Source organism: Electrona antarctica, assembly GCF_951216825.1.
Source record: "Electrona antarctica genome assembly, chromosome: 9".
Classification (NCBI taxonomy): Eukaryota; Metazoa; Chordata; class Actinopteri; order Myctophiformes; family Myctophidae; genus Electrona; species Electrona antarctica.
The window spans coordinates 37575422-37592288 of record NC_136790.1 but is presented as its reverse complement, the minus strand read 5'-3'; the positions used below and the strand labels follow the sequence as shown (position 1 = coordinate 37592288).

Here is a 16867-nt window from a genome sequence, read left to right as displayed (position 1 = left end):
AGAACCAATAACCAACTTAATCTTGCTCATGTAGGTTAATCAAATAATCAAGAAGCAGGTCTTTTGCGTTGACGTTTTGTCTTTCATTGTGTTTCAGGTTTCTTCCACAAGAAAGTTGCTGAATACCAAGAGAAAGAAAAGAAGAAAGAGAAGGCCAAGGGTGGATGGATGAGAGGGTTACTGTGATGAGAAGAGAAGGTTATGGATGAGAGACTGTTACCGTGAACTGTTCATCTATGAGGGTTAATGTACACTGCTTATGGATGAGAAGGTTACTGTGAACTGTTCATCTATGAGGGTTAATGTACACTGCTTATGGATGAGAGACTGTTACCGTGAACTGTTCATCTATGAGGGTTAATGTACACTGCTTATGGATGAGAGACTGTTACCGTGAACTGTTCATCTATGAGGGTTAATGTACACTGCTTATGGATGAGAGACTGTTACCGTGAACTGTTCATCTATGAGGGTTAATGTACACTGCTTATGGATGAGACTGTTACCGTGAACTGTTCATCTATGAGGGTTAATGTACACTGCTTATGGATGAGAGACTGTTACCGTGAACTGTTCATCTATGAGGGTTAATGTACACTGCTTATGGATGAGAGACTGTTACCGTGAACTGTTCATCTATGAGGGTTAATGTACACTGCTTATGGATGAGACTGTTACCGTGAACTGTTCATCTATGAGGGTTAATGTACACTGCTTATGGATGAGACTGTTACCGTGAACTGTTCATCTATGAGGGTTAATGTACACTGCTTATGGATGAGAAGGTTACTGTGAACTAGTTATGGATGAGAGGGTTACAGAAAACTGTTCATTTGGCGAAGGTTGCAGATGAACTCTTAACACTTGAATGTGGTGAGATGTCGTTCGACACTTGTCGCTCAAAGCATAAACTGCTCAGCTCCTTGTCTGAACTGTTTGTGGATCAGAGGGCAAAGCTAGATTTATTCTTTGTCATACGGCATTGGTGTGCATCGGAAATAGCCGATGTATAAGCTGCGTTATGAGCTTCCAGATCGGCGTTCGATGTTCAACACCGTCATACGACAAAGCATAAATTTGCCATTTCTGTGAACTGCTGTTGGAAAAAAATTACTTTTTGTGACTCGTTGAGTCGTTGGAAAGACACTCCGTGAAGTGAAGAATGTTAATGTTTAATATACTTTCTTTTCATTGCTCTTTGGTAATCTTAAATGTACTTTTATTTATTTTTAGTGTTAATAAAACTAGAGGTTTTTGTGACAGACTGTGCTGATGGTATTTGTTTCATGGAAATAAAATCGCAAATTTTAAATGTACAACACTGGAATAAATAATTATTCTGAAATCAACGTTAACACCCACATCATGAAGACTACTAAATACAAATCAAGCGGTCAACAATCGTGTAGAATACTGCAGATACTGAAAAGCAGACTTGAATGAGGCTGCAATATGTATGACTTCCCACACATTTAACAATTAATTTTCAAAACATGTCCATATTTTTCCAAATAGTTTTACCCCATTTCCAATAAGGTGGGAAAAATTAGTTACTAGCTGTACTTTATACCTCATACTTTAAATGCTTAGTATGAGGTATAAAGTACAGCAGCCTTGTGTTCATAAAACAGAGAGATTGGGTATTGGGTAAGACTGACGTTATGTATCTTTCAGGACCTTTCACTGCTTTGTCTCAATATTTTGGAATTTCTGGGGTTTTTTGGGAATGTTGCCACTACTGTTGGAGCAGCCATAAACTACACAGGTTCATCCCGATGCTCTGGGCATCTTTGTAATGTTAGTGTTAGTAAAAAGCAGGTAAAAGAGTAACGTTTGAGGCAGACTGTACATCAGTCACTCTACCATTCACCTTAGAAGAGGTTTTTTAAGAGGCAGGTTTACCCTGCAGTTATGTCGGCTCCGCCTACAGGAGCTGCGACCATGAGACCCGTTTCTGAATTTGTCTATAGCAATCATACAGTGCAATAATGAGGCTCTTTACACCAGTGACCTATTAGGCCATGGGTATTTCATGTGTTAAGACATGTTTATGAGCAAAATCTCCCTTTCCTAAGAATTTGATTTTATTCCAAACCTTTTCCAGGACTGGAAAAGTTCTCATTTCAAAACATTTCTAGGAATTTCATGGATGTGGGAAGTAAGTGGGAACCCTGCAATATTGTATATATCGGGGGCAGTGGTTTTTAACCATGGATCAGGGGCCACTTGAAAATCTTTAGTTTTAACACGGCAGACTTTCGGCTGTAGTTTGGCATTGCCAAAAACATGGTTTTCTGTCTATTTTCAGCTGTCTTACTGTATATGTTTCCCATCAGTAGTTCAGTTTTGATTCTCTGTACAATAACAAGCCCCTTTCATTTCCTCTCCTTGTGTACTAATATCCAAGAATATTTCCATTTCCCATCAGTGCAGTTTTGTTTGGAGACACTTTCATTTTCTAACTCCTTACAGGGGCTCAGGAGGTATTGTATTTGTGATAATTTCTTGTATTCAGTGGCTTAGTAAGCCACAGTAAAGCAGAAACTAGTGTTTCTCGAAAGTAAATATCCAGCTTTTTTTTGTTCATGTTTTTCATTAAAAAATATTTTTGTTTCTAAAAAATAAAGTTATATTCCAGTTTTAATTTTACATTTTAAAAAGGTCCACTCTGATATTTTAGTTATATATTCTTTTTATTTTTTTATATATCATTTTCAATGATAATATACATATTACAAAACAAAAGCAGCAACAGACATTATATGCCCTCAGAATGTTTTAGTGTTCTGTGTTGCTCTAAACCTACAGTATGTACAGTAAGCTGCCATTTTCTTGTCAATTGGTGAAGCGAGTTCTTGAATTAGACATGACATACAGTATAGTATAAAATTGCATGACCTTAATGTTTTGATTTGACGATGATACACATTACAAACAGTGACATACACACAGATAGCCTCATTTTGTGGCTCCTCAAACCAATACACATTGGTTAAAGGTGCTGCAAATTACATGTTTTGTTGAAAGGTTTAAAGCTCTATATTCTGACAGTATCACTGCTATGCGTGTGTAGCTGTAACAGGGGTCTGTCTACCTGTCTCTATAGTAATCAGAAACTATCGACTGTATCCGAAATCACATGCTACACATTGATCTTTATGCTATTTTACAACATACTTGTGCACACACGCAATAGTATGTTTAATTTCTGACATACTAATCAGACCAACATTGTTAGTCAAATTCTCTATCTTGTCGCAAAGCACAGGTAGCATGCATTTCACATTCCATTGAGTTGAAACTACTATGCTATCGGACATACCAACAAATCTCAGTAATTTTGCATAGTAGCCTATGTTAGTATGGAATTTCGGACGCAGCCTACATTTACAGGTGGTACAGGTACAAGCTGCTTCTCTATGCTTTTTGTGGTGGTAGGCTGTGAGGATGTAGACAAGCCAAAACACAATCGATTGATCATTTAAAAAAACATGCTCTGAAAAGGCATGTGGTCCACCCACTTCACCACTTAACACAACAACTTAAGTGGTCAGGTGGCTGGGCATGATGAACTATTTAAAAAATATTCAAGTGGCCTTAAATGCACTCAAATCCTTAAATGGTAAAAAGATTATTTTGAATTAGTGATTAGTTTGAATTAAGAAAGACACCAAGATGTGTTATGTAGTCCTTGGTGTTCAGTGCAAACAACTGTAAAGTTGATTTCTCTAAGACAGAAATCTCAGTTTTATCTTCATTCAACTGGAGGACAGTTGAGACATTTGTCAGAATGAAAAACATTTGTCAGAATTAAATACACTTCACTGAGGTGTTAATGGGGTTAAAAATCGGGGGAGAGATATATATAATTGGGTGTGTTCAGCATAGCTATACACATTTATTTTGTGCTTTCTGATGACACAGCCGAGTGTTTAAAGAGGACAAGGCCCGTGATAGAGCCTTGGGGAGCACCATATTAGGTCTACTTTTCCTAAGGACTTCCTAAAGCCACAAAGAAATCCTGACCGGTCAAATAGGATCTGAACCTTGAAGAAATCTGTCAAACAATTGCTGATCCACAAACTCACAGCAGCTTGTCGGGCTGCACCACATTGTAAACTTGTAGATCAGCTATTTTGTGTATTTATTTATTTTATTTGTATTTTATTTTAGGGGGGTGGGGGACCACTGCACTAATATCACAGAACAGGTCAACCGGGCAGGGCAATGTGCTAAACTAAAGGTTCTGTACAAATAATGTACAGTAGAATTAATTCCTCTGTAGGGGGGATCTTCCCCTACTGTTCATATGCTCCCTGCCAACAGCGGGGACGTTTCAGAGTGGTTGACACTGACAGGCGTGGTGATGCTGTAGTGAGGAGAGTCATAGTCGTACAGGTGGCTGCTCTGCAGGTCTGCTTCTGCTCGTAAATTTATTTTCTAGAGGAAAGAGGGTGTTGAAAAAAGGTTCTAAATATCAGTAGACAAGCTAAGTTTGAGATGGCATTAATAAAAAATGAGTACAATATTATTAATATTATAATATTAGGTAATATTATTACCTGGAAGTCTCTGATGTAGGTCAGGAAGAAACTGACGAAGGAGAAGGCCAGAGACCACTCTGAGATGGTGCTGATGATGTGTGCAGTGTAGCCCTGGACAACACATTGGACCATAAGATAAAATGATTAAGGCTAGTCCATAACTTACATTACTCCTGGTGGAGAGTGATAATTACAACGAGCATGTACGAACTACAATGAAGATGGCGGTGCACTTAGGGCTCCATCTTGCGCCACCCTTATCCCTAAACTAATTTGCCATTTTTTACTATTTAAAAAAAACCTTTTAAAATAGTTCAACTAGCCGATCTACATCGAGACATTGTGAACTTGTAGATCGGCTATTTGAACTATTTTAAAAGGTTTTTTAAAATAGTAAAAAATGGCAAATTAGTTTAGGGATAAGGGATGGCGCAAGACATAGCCCTTAGTATCCAATCCGGTGCACGGCGCAGTTTTAAGACTTCAATGAAAATATCGTCTCTATCGGGTGGAAACCTCATGTCCAAAATTGATACATTTCAGCATTCAAATTCAAAGCAAGCTACTTTTGATGCTTTTGTGTGACGCTGTAGTATGATCAAGTAGGGCATTCATTTATATGAAAAAACACAGAATAAGGAGATCTGAGGTTTCTGCCTGACAGCAACGATATCATTCTCCTCCTATGGGCAAATTTATGCTTAGTCACATACTGTAACTGCAAGATAAAAATGATGTTCTTGGACAGTAGCCAACTAGCCATACTAGCTGAAGAAATTCCAGATCCAGGCTTTTACTTGTATTAAACATCTGAACTCATCACGGTTTTCTGGAGGATTGAACAGGTTTGAACAAGCTCACAGCGCGTTGTAGACGGCCTAATTTCGGTGCGTGACACGCTTCCATAGGAGACATGCTGATTATTATTATTTTTTAAATAATTTTATCCCACGATTTTGCAACCCATTTTTTCACCCAGTGTCAATTATCTAATGTAATCCAGGGCGCTACAACTCCTCTGCCAACCTGGGGGGCGGGACTGACCTCATGCTCCCTTCTATGCATGAGGAGTCCAAGCTGCTTCTTTTCACCCGACAGGGGGAGTTTCCCCGGCCGGACGTAGCGCGTGGAAGGAACACGTTATTCCGACCAGTTCCTTTCCCCTCCATCAGGCGCCCCGGCTGGCCAGGGGGAGGTAGTTTAGAGACCAGGATTTCATGCTGATTTCTATGGAATCCAAATGACTGAAATCAGTCACAAAGTACAAATGAGGTTTCAACGCAAACAAACCCACCGTCTCTCCAGGGGTCCAGTGCAGTTTGTGAGCTACGTCCACTCCTGGCAGACTGCTGTACATGATGACAGATGACACAAACACTAAGACACGCACGTTAAGGAACACACACTCGACTGAACTAATGAGCACATTTATTAACCAGTCCACTTTCAACCTACCGTCCCTATTTTAGTCTTTTTAGCATTGGTTTAAAGGACAATACACTACTAAAGCAGTGTTTCCCAAACAGTGGGTCGGGAGTCCCATTTTGGCGGTCGGGGACCCATTTTTATTCAATTGTGAAAATAGAAGATCTACGAACTCACAACACATGGCGATGCGTTTTGAGCTTGTAAATCGACAATTTTCAAAGTTTGGGTCCAGGGGAAACCTCACATTTGGGACATTTGTGAACCACTACTTTAAAGAACCATAGTGGTGTTCCATGCTGGAAATAGCTGTAGATTCAGCTACTTTCGGTGCAGACATACAAGCTATATAAATTAAGCAAATGTCTTCCAGTGAGTGAACCCATCAACCCAACTCCTCTTCACAAACACAACCTGACTCCACTTGAATCCCAGTAAAAAAAAATAACCGCTTTTGAAACCTCTTAATTGTCCTAAATGTAACTAAATGTCAATCTTCAAAGACAACCTACTTACAGCCAGCTGATCAGTCAACACTATGCCACACCAAGCTTGGCCAAAAATGGCAATTATAATAAAAAGATGACCAGCTGCAAGACCATTAACTGCCAGGGAGTGGCGCAATTGAGTTTCATTAGGTATAAATGCCCATCAAAACAGGCGAACAGATAACAAAAATAGACAATGTACAAGCTCACAACAAAGGGACATTTGGTGTGGTGGAAAAAAGGAGGCCACCAAGTATAGACCCCTGGGGGACACCGGGCAACTAAGTATATAGGGTTTAACTTTAACCCATTAAAACTGGGAAAGTATCTGTGGCATTATATCTGTTTTTACGTTGGCTGTTCAAAAATAGCAGATATACAAGCTCACAGTGCGTCAATTCGTGCCACGTTGCGAGCTTATATATCTGCTATTTTTGAACATTTTAGAAAAATCTTGAAAGTGTTTGAAAAATGTTGAATCGTTTTGAATTACGAACACATTTTAGAAGGCATTTTGTAGAATTGACCTCAGGTCTTAATGGGTAAAACAAACAAACACAAACCCACACACAAACCCACACACACACACACACCAAAGTGCTCTAATCTTTCAGTTGGACATGGCCCATGTGTTGATGTACTGTAAGGATACTGCTGATGATGCTAGCGAGGGTCCAGACGCCCACCGCCAGGCGTACCCAGAAGGTGTTCTTGCTGTGGACGTGGGGCTGCATGTTGAGAGACATCAGCACCTGAACCAGAACGTACAGACCTCCCACCCCAAACGTCAGCACAGCCCCCACCAGGTGCATGGAGAACAGAGTGGTTTTCTGAAAGCAGCCAGGGACACATGCATTATATCATATTCATTATTAACCCATTTTGACCTGAGATCAGATTCTGACAGTTTACTGAAAAAGCTATGTTTCTATGTCAGTCGTTGGCGCGCTATGAGCTTGTAGATCTGCTATTTTTCAATAGCTAAAGCATAACATAATGCTAACACCAAAAGGGGTTCCCACCCAAAATGGGTTAAATAAATATATAACAACAATAACAAAACAACAATAATAATAATAATAATAATATTTAAGAGTTTACACACAAAGTCAAAACAAAGCAGAATCTGTGCTCAATTAAATTAAGCCAATGTACCAAATTATTTAAAAGAATTAGGTGAAAGTAACATTATTATTGTTACTGTATTTGCAAAAAATAACAGTAGGATGAAATCAATCAATCATGTCTATATTTAGAACAGGAGTAAAGCTGCAATCCATAGGTTTCATGTCCAACACACACACACACACACACACACACACACACACACACACACACACACACACACACACACACACACACACACACACACACACACACACACACACACACACACACACACACACACACACACACACACACACACACACACACACACACACACACACACACACACACACACACACACACACACACACACACCTGGAAGTTGGCTACAACACACATGCCAAAGGAGCTCATCCAGCCGAGCACCAAACCAAACTGGTTGAGTCTATGGAGTTTAAATTCCTCCTGTGCCGTCAGAGCCTGGACCTGCTTGTAGCGCACGTATGTGGTGGCCATGCCTGCAAAACAAACGCACAATGAACAATGCATGCAGAACATATGATATGACAATGTTTACAATGTGCATTACAGTCACACACTGACGGCGGTAGAAGCCATGCAAGGCTGATACCTGCTCATCGGGAGCAGTTTGGGGTTCGGTGTCTAGTTCAAGGACACTTTGACAGAATTGACACTAACACAGGCGGAGCTGTGGATCAAACTGTTTCCCAAGCCACTGCTCTGCCTCCTGAGCCACTGCCACCATGTACAAAACACCTAAAATGCCAAATTGGCTTTGTGCCGCCGCAAACCTAAGCAGAAAAGTAGAACTTTGCTCAATTGTTCTGAATTACACTGCTGCTGAACAACATATCAGTCATTTTCTTCTGGCTTTTGCAATGTATTTCATTAGACAAAAAAAAAACGACATTCAGAATGTAGAATGGGTTACGGTACCTAGGAATGCTGACACATCTAGCATGATTCCAAATACACATCTCTCGGGAGCCGTCGTCCCTGTATCACTGCAAAACACAACAAAACATTAAAACATTAAATACACATCTCTCGGGAGCCGTCGTCCCTGTATCACTGCAAAACACAACAAACAATATATGAAACTGTATCACTGCAAAACACAACAAAACATTGAAATTCTATTTGACTGTATCACTACAATATAAATATACAACTAAAGATTTAAAATATATGAAACTGTATCACTGCAAAACACAACAAAACATTTAAATTAAACTATATAACTGTATGGTGGTACAGTACTATAGTTTATCAATAGGTTTTGACTTGTACATGTATGCAAATATGACACGAGATATTATACATTGTCCTCAATAACCTGTAAATCAGCTAACTGTTTTATTTCATGTAAAGTGGAAAAAGGAGCAGGCCCATTATAGAGCCCCAGGGCTCTATAAGGACCCCAGACAGTGATGTCAGATGTACCATAATTATTATATTTAAGATTATGTTACAAAATGTGGCTATAATTTAGCATTTCACAACAATACTGTACTTGTGGAGGCATTACAGGTAACGTCTTTGCACTCCAGTTCAGCTTGAAGCATGACGTGCGTTCCCCCACGGGAGTGAGCATGGTTGAGTAGGGTCCAGGAAGTTGCCTGCTTCCACACAGTGTATTCGGTGCGTTTTTCTAAAGTAGGCATGATAAACAAGGTTGTTGCTTAAAATAAAAATGCTATTTTATGTTAATCTTAGAGGACTTTTCTAGGACCAGTTACAAATTGCAGACAGGTGCTCTTATTATACCTTGATTGTTGAAATTAGGATCGATATTTGGATGCAGTTACTATATCGTTACACTCCTCCAGGACTTCTGACCTGATGTAGGGGACCAAGGGGTCCACGTCTCATAGTTCTGACCTGATGTAGGGGACCAAGTCTCATAGTTCTGACCTGATGTAAGGGACCAGGGGGTCCACGTCTCATAGTTCTGACCTGATGTAGGGGACCAAGTCTCATAGTTCTGACCTGATGTAGGGGACCAAGGGGTCCACGTCTCATAGTTCTGACCTGATGTAGGGGACCAAGTCTCATAGTTCTGACCTGATGTAAGGGACCAGGGGGTCCACATGTCTTATAGTTCTGACCTGATGTAAGGGACCAGGGGGTCCACATGTCTCATAGTTCTGACCTGATGTAGGGGACCAAGGGGGTCCACATGTCTCATAGTTCTGACCTGATGTAAGGGACCAGGGGGTCCACATGTCTCATAGTTCTGACCTGATGTAGGGGACCAAGGGGTCCACATGTCTCATAGTTCTGACCTGATGTAGGGGACCAAGGGGTCCACATGTCTCATAGTTCTGACCTGATGTAAGGGACCAGGGGGTCCACATGTCTCATAGTTCTGACCTGATGTAAGGGACCAGGGGGTCCACATGTCTCATAGTTCTGACCTGATGTAGGGGACCAAGGGGGTCCACATGTCTCATAGTTCTGACCTGATGTAAGGGACCAGGGGGTCCACATGTCTCATAGTTCTGACCTGATGTAGGGGACCAGGGGGTCCACATGTCTCAGCTCCACGGCGGTGATATAAGCGAAGACGAAGGTGGCTGCCGTCCAGATGACCAGAGACACTGGCAGGATGCACAGGCCCTGCTGAAACCACCACATCACCTGGATGTGTGCTTGGGACTTTCACCTGAAAACATACACAGAAATAATTGGCCAAAGGGTGGCGCTATAGCACTCAATTGTGCTATAAATGCAAACTTTGACCACGCATAGCTCATGAACTGTTTGACCGTCAGCAATGAATCTTCGATACACACATGAACTTTGGACATATACGGACGGACATGGGAAAGTATAGTAGGTTTTTTTTAAGTGAAAAATGAAGGTTTTATGAGCCAATGAAAATTGCCGTTTTGTGAAAAACTTTCGTATACATGCAGCATTGTATGCTTTTGCAACTTTACAGTATGGTAAAGGGTCATGCCAAATAGCACTGACTGAAACCAGCCTTAAAAAAACATGAACAGCGAACACACTGTAGTAATGAATAATGGACCAGGACACAATTGTCATCACAAACACTGAATGATTCTACTGTTAACAATAGAACAACTGATTGTGTCTGGATAGCACAGTCGGTAGAGCTACTGCCTTTGGAACACACGGTCATCGGTTCAAATCTGGGCACTGCCAACTCTGTGTATGACGATTAGCTTGGTTTGGTGCTACAAGTTTGCTGGAAGTCCTGGGAACTGATGGTAGGTGTGGTGTTAATTTGTTACACCCCACTACAATTACAGCATTTGATAGCTTTAGTAATCGTTCATGCAGATTTTATTGTTAATACAAAAATGGTTACAAAGCTGATCTGTGATGTGACGTGTTATGAGCATGTGTAGCCTCCCTTTGGTCTAGTGGTTAAGATGTTGGACTTTCACGTGGGAGGCCCGAATTCGAATCCCGGGCGTTACATTGGTGCCGTGACCCGGATCGGGTTTCCCCGTGGGAGGAGGTCAAAAGGGAGGTGAGTGTAGCAGAGTCTTTCAGTCTAATATCTTTTTAATTATTATTTTTGCTGTAATCAGACCATATGAGCTGAGTTGTTTCTGTGCTCTCGTCAACATAGAAATGGAGACAAACCCAGAATAATGAGTACAGAATCAGGGTCCAAGCTGCAATTTATTTTAATGAATAAAAGGTTATTCTAATCAATCTGTATGACAGAGTATGAATATAACTAGTACATGAGGTACAGTAGCTGGAGGAGGTGGTCTCTCTACTCCCTACAGCAGTGGTTCTCAACCAAAATAATCATATTTGAAGTGGGAACAGGTGGGGTACCTGGCAAAAAGCACTCAGAATTGTAGGAGTTGAGGCATTACATTTAGTTTGACCCGGTTCCACAGATAAACATTGTAAAAATAGCAGATCTACAAGCTCACAATACCTCGCAACGCGTTGTCTCTTATAGTACTTGACCAATTTGTTTGTGGATTGTTGATTACTGATTCCGTAATGGTCTTTCCTTAAATTGTGACTTTATTGTCATCTGGGGACCCCCTCAAAATTGTGTGGGGACCCCCCTGTGGGTCACGATCAACAGGTTGAGACCCACTGCCCTACAGTAGGACACCTCCTACTGCCTGAAGCTCATATTTCCCCTAGGCGAGGGGATTCCCTCTCGGAAGGACATGAAACATAGGGATTGCATTGCACCTATAGATCTGATCTGCCATTGAAAAAAATTGAAAATGTGTGCAAATCTTTGAATATTTTTATTTTTTAAAGCAAACTATTTTTTTTCTAACTCAAATCACTTGCTTGTGGGGGTCCCTGTAACAAAATATTTTGAGATGGGGATCTGCAGCCAAATATATTTATAATTTTGGGGGTCCTTGACATGAAAAGGTTTTGAGCGCCACACTGTGTAACAGTCAGTATGCAGTGCCGGTGCCACAGGGTAAAGCACTGCTCCCTTTTGTTTTGCTGTGTGTAGAAGATCTGACGTCACTTCCACTACATGCGTGTACTATGTTAGCGCGCAGTGTGACTGTAGGCTCCGTTCACTTTCGTTTATCATATCAGTGGCTGTCTGCCGTGAGACCTGGCTTAATATGGTCTATACTGAATCAATGCTCTATTAGTTGGCTGCCAAATAAACCAGCTTAGTGACATTCATCTGTGTCTGTGTGAAATGCCTGGACTGACATCTATTCTGCTGTATCCAGTCCACCATAGTCTACTCCCTGCTCAACACATCACAGGCTATAACATGCATTTTTGTATGTTAGGATTTAAAAATATGTCCTGACATAACATTAGTTAGTCTGTTATTACCCTGTTCTTATACAGCTGTGTCTTTTACCTCTCGAGTGTCAGTTTCAGTTCTCCTAAATATGGTGCAGAGAGGGAACAAATAGTAGGCCTATGGCTGTGTGGAAGTGGATGTTTTATCCTTTCTTCTTCTTTTTTGTTATCACCTGACTTATGGCCAATAAGGTTCCATAATCATTCATCAGTTTTCTACACAATTTCTCTAAACCTTCTTAATACTTATTTTACTGTATGAATAGGAAGCATCACTGACATTGAGAATCTATGATTTTTTGACAATTATTTCCATAACAGTATTGAAATTTCATCAATCATAAAATCACGCCAATCCTAGTATTGGCTATTATAAGTTTAGAATTCATTCGTTATACATGAATTCAGAATATCCTGTGGCCTGACGCGCCCTGTCCTGCATGTGATGTGAGTGACCTCGAGCGACACGTCCTGTGTATCCCTGTCGTCTGCCGACCGTCATAAAAAACAAACAATCAATAAATAAATAATGTGAATGAGAGCTCACCAGTCACCACAACAAGGCAGACGGCCTGTAGAGTCGTATCGATCAAGATAATGTATTGATCCCAGGTTTACAACAGAGGATCGTGTGTGTAAATGTAACGATATAATTAAACAAACATGACACACATTAAGTCCCTTTAGTTCCTGTCCTCTTTCTCTTCTTTGACTTCAGATGCTTCAGTAGCAGCGGATCATCGGCGCTCTATTTCACCGCGTTCCTTATCCTGATAAACATCTCTAGTTCTTATGTTTCAATCTTCTGTGACAGTCTGACAGATAGAAATGATAGAAACTTCCTAATTTATTTCGCCAGAAGACAGACACCGAACTATTTTTTGTTTACTTCCTGCTTTCTTGGTTCTCTGTCACGTGGCTACCGTCAGTCCCTCCCATAGAGTAAGGTCTCTCCGCCCGTCCCGCCCATAGGTCCCGCCCCCGTCAGAGATAGTGGATTCATTTTTCCTCCGAGGTGGTGGAAAGCCTGGATGCGAGGTTATGGATTGGGAAGATCTTCCACTACATCAGAAATCCATCCATGTGCCACAATAATATGATGATGATGATGATGATGATGATGATTTACTTATCTGAATAATAGGAAGCATCACTGACATTGAGAATATATGATTTTTGACAATTATTTACCTTATTGAACAGTATTGAAACTGCTATAATACAAACAACCTAAGAATACTTTATACAAATCGACAAATATTTTTTCTTTTTAAATTTCCCCATCAATCATAAAATCACGCCAACAGAGGTTTACAACAGAGGATCGTGTGTGTAAATGTAACAATATAATTAAACAAACATGACACACATTAAGTCGCTTTAGTTCCTGTCTTCTTTCTCTTCTTTGACTTGAATAATAATAATAATAATAATAATAATAATAATAATAATAATTATTATTATTATTATTATTATTATTATCTGCATTTTTGCTTTTGCTTTTGCTTTTAACTGTGTTTTGTATTAATTGTTTTGAACTTGTTGTACGGCGACCTTGAGTGCCCGAAACGTAAAATGTATTATTATTATTATTATTATTATTATTATTATTATGTATTAGTTAGATAATAATATGTATTGATTGATTTATTGCATGGCCTACATATTTGCCTGAGGGTCAAAATTCAGCACAGGTTTGATTCCCCGGTGAGACATGAGTTATACAGAGTGCAGCTTTAATCGATTATTTCATTTCAATCAGCAAGCGTCTGCAAAAGCAGGCTCTGTGAGTCTGAGTCCAGGGCTACAAACTGGACCCAAACCCAGGCTCTATGAGTCTGAGTCCTGCAGGGCTACAAACTGGACCCAGACCCAGGCTCTGTGAGTCTGAGTCCAGGGCTACAAACTGGACCCAAACCCAGGCTCTATGAGTCTGAGTCCTGCAGGGCTACAAACTGGACCCAAACCCAGGCTCTATGAGTCTGAGTCCAGGGCTACAAACGGACCGATCAGTGCCAAATGTGTTGTGCACACTGCCTGTACGTACGCCAAGGAAGTCCAACCTAAACCCAGTGTTCTTCCACACATTGAATATTTCGGTATCACTTTACTTTAAGGGACAAATTCATACACGTAATTAAGGCTTAATTAAGCCTTAATTAAGGCTATATTAAGGCTTAGGTGATGCATTAGTTATCATGAACTATCATTAAATCATCATTAATTACTTAATACTTAATACCATTACTTAACCACCGTTAATCTATCAGTAGTTAAGCCTGTTACTTAATGTGATGTGTTTGTAGATCTGTTATTATCGGTCAGTTCTATGCCCAAAAAGCGATGAAAAAAAGCGATGGAAAAAAGCGATGGACAGAGAGAGTCAGAGAGACAAAACCTTTCATCAGAAATGGCTGAAATTCAGGGTCAGGAATGCGCACAGGCTCTACTGCAGGTGGCACTGAGGAAGACTTTTAATCAAAGCAACAGTTTTGGTGGCTGATTCTTATTTTTGAGAGCATAGCATTTATTTATGGTGTGGCCAACTTTTTTGCAATAGTTACAAGTAGGCCTTTCTGTAATAATAAATAAATGTAATAATAAAAAAGTCTCCCCATTCTGTGTTTCCTAGAACTGCAAGTATGAAAAGAATCATTAACATGGTGAAACACATCTTGATGATTTTTTTCAGACCTCTAGTTCTAGGATGAAAAAAGCGATGAAAAAAAGCGTTTATCGTTTTTTTATCGCTTTTTTCAAAAAAATGATGCCGGCCAAAACAGGATGAGAAAATTTCTGAGCATCCCTTCTGCCTTTTTTCCCCACCATAACGCTTCATATGTTCGGAATTGTTACATTGAGAGCGGCAAGTTTTTGGACCTGCAGAGTATTCATTTTGTGATGGCATGTTCACGTGTGCCACAAACATTAAATGCCAATGACAATGAATGGAGAATTAGACGAGCAAATCTGTATTTTTGTTAAATTCCCATTGACAATAAATGGAGAATTTACGTCATGTGTCTGAGCAAATGGGTATTTTTGTCCTACACAAAGACTAAATTCCCATTGACAATGAATGGAGAATTTATGTCATATGTAGAAGCGCAAATCGGCTATTTTTGTCCCACACAAAGAATTAAAGGACCACTTTTCAACCCATCTTCATATAATTGGTCCTCACTAATAATCATGATAAAATGGCACCATTTCTTTCTACTCAGTCTGTGTCTCATAGGAGGGCTGTGGGCAGTTCAGAAACCCGTCCACCAGTGACATCATCATTAGGCAGATTTTGTTTAAACAATATTTTTTTACAAAAATGTTTAGATTTTTATTATGGTGAGAACGATGGCTTCCATTTTCGCATTGCAACTTTTCAGGACTAGAAAGCCTGCAGTTTCTAATAGCTTGGATTCCCCATCGATGATGTCACTGGTGGACGGGTTTCTAAACTGCCCACAGTCCTCCTATGAGACACAGACTGAGTAGAAAAAAATGGTAGCCATTTTATCATGATTATTAGTGAGGACTAGTATATGAAGATAGGTTGAAAAGTGGTCCTTTAAGCTTTAGTCTGCATTGTATTGCAAATATTTCTGGCATAGGGAGACATTAGTTTTTTACAACATATTAGCCACAGTTTGGTCAGTTTTCCAGAATAGTCCAGAATTCCCTATGAGGAATACTAGAAATACAATAGAAAGATAATGGGTAAATAGTAAATACAGACTTTAGCTGGCTTACTGGAATGATGGATAAACTATGTGTTTATAACTCAAATCTCAAATTAACAATTTTGAGAATTGTTTGACTGCAGTGGTATCAAGGGTTAAGTGGGGACAGGGGCTATTAACCAACAGTTCTCCAGTACAGTTTCTGTCTATTGTTGGTGTGTCCCACCCTCCACTCTGATTGGATCATCAGACCCCTCCTGTGAGTAGTTAGCAGGGCTCTGTTTTCTTTGGTGTCACTTCACTTTAATTAGTGTGGTTGCCCTAACAGGGCAACCAGACTATTGTAATCGTAACACTTTATTATTCTTTCTATAGTAACCCTAAATTTCAAACTACTACTCCTCCCACAGTTTTGACTGTACGCACTTGAGCCATATGTCAAATTGACCGGCTTCATCGGGAATCGATAGCTTGTATTTTGTTAAGAGAAATGTTGTATAGTTTAATTGATATGAATTTATTAGTGATTTAAATTTCCCCATTGACATGAATGGGAAAGTGCGAAAAATAACATTCAAGTATTTTTTCCTCAGAGACTGTAAGGGCTATAGTTACAAAACTTGGAGGGGAGGTTCATAATAATTACTAAAATTAATTAACTTATAATGTTATCGGTCGGCCTCATGGTGGCGCTATAACAGCCCACTTTACGTTTTGGCTTATAACTCTTGAACCGTAGGTCGTACAATCAAAATTTTTCCCTGGATTCCTTGGGTCATGACGCATCTCCCCATATAGGCCACGCCCATTTGCGTCATGA

At 40.0% G+C, this 16867-nt stretch overlaps 2 protein-coding genes across 2 annotated transcripts in view; one reads left to right on the top strand and one right to left on the bottom strand.

Annotated features, from left to right (window-relative positions):
- LOC306929552 (DENN domain-containing protein 2D-like) overlaps nucleotides 1-1264 on the top strand; it is a 31764-nt gene extending 30500 nt beyond the window's left edge. The window contains exon 13 of the mRNA XM_079510127.1: nucleotides 98-1264. Coding sequence (XP_079366253.1) covers nucleotides 98-186 — 89 coding nt within the window. The 3' untranslated portion in view covers nucleotides 187-1264. The remainder of the gene's footprint in view (nucleotides 1-97) is intronic.
- A 2911-nt stretch (nucleotides 1265-4175) lies between these two features.
- On the bottom strand, nucleotides 4176-13293 carry dram2b (DNA-damage regulated autophagy modulator 2b). Its single transcript, XM_079510131.1, has 8 exons — nucleotides 12918-13293; nucleotides 10092-10250; nucleotides 8522-8589; nucleotides 7940-8082; nucleotides 7110-7287; nucleotides 5839-5921; nucleotides 4563-4655; nucleotides 4176-4440 (listed from the first exon to the last, which is right to left on the bottom strand). Exons 2-8 carry the CDS (start codon nucleotides 10220-10222, stop codon nucleotides 4306-4308), a joined length of 831 nt encoding a protein of 276 aa, XP_079366257.1. The 5' UTR covers nucleotides 10223-10250; nucleotides 12918-13293; the 3' UTR covers nucleotides 4176-4305.
- Between the last annotated feature and the right edge of the window lie 3574 nt (nucleotides 13294-16867).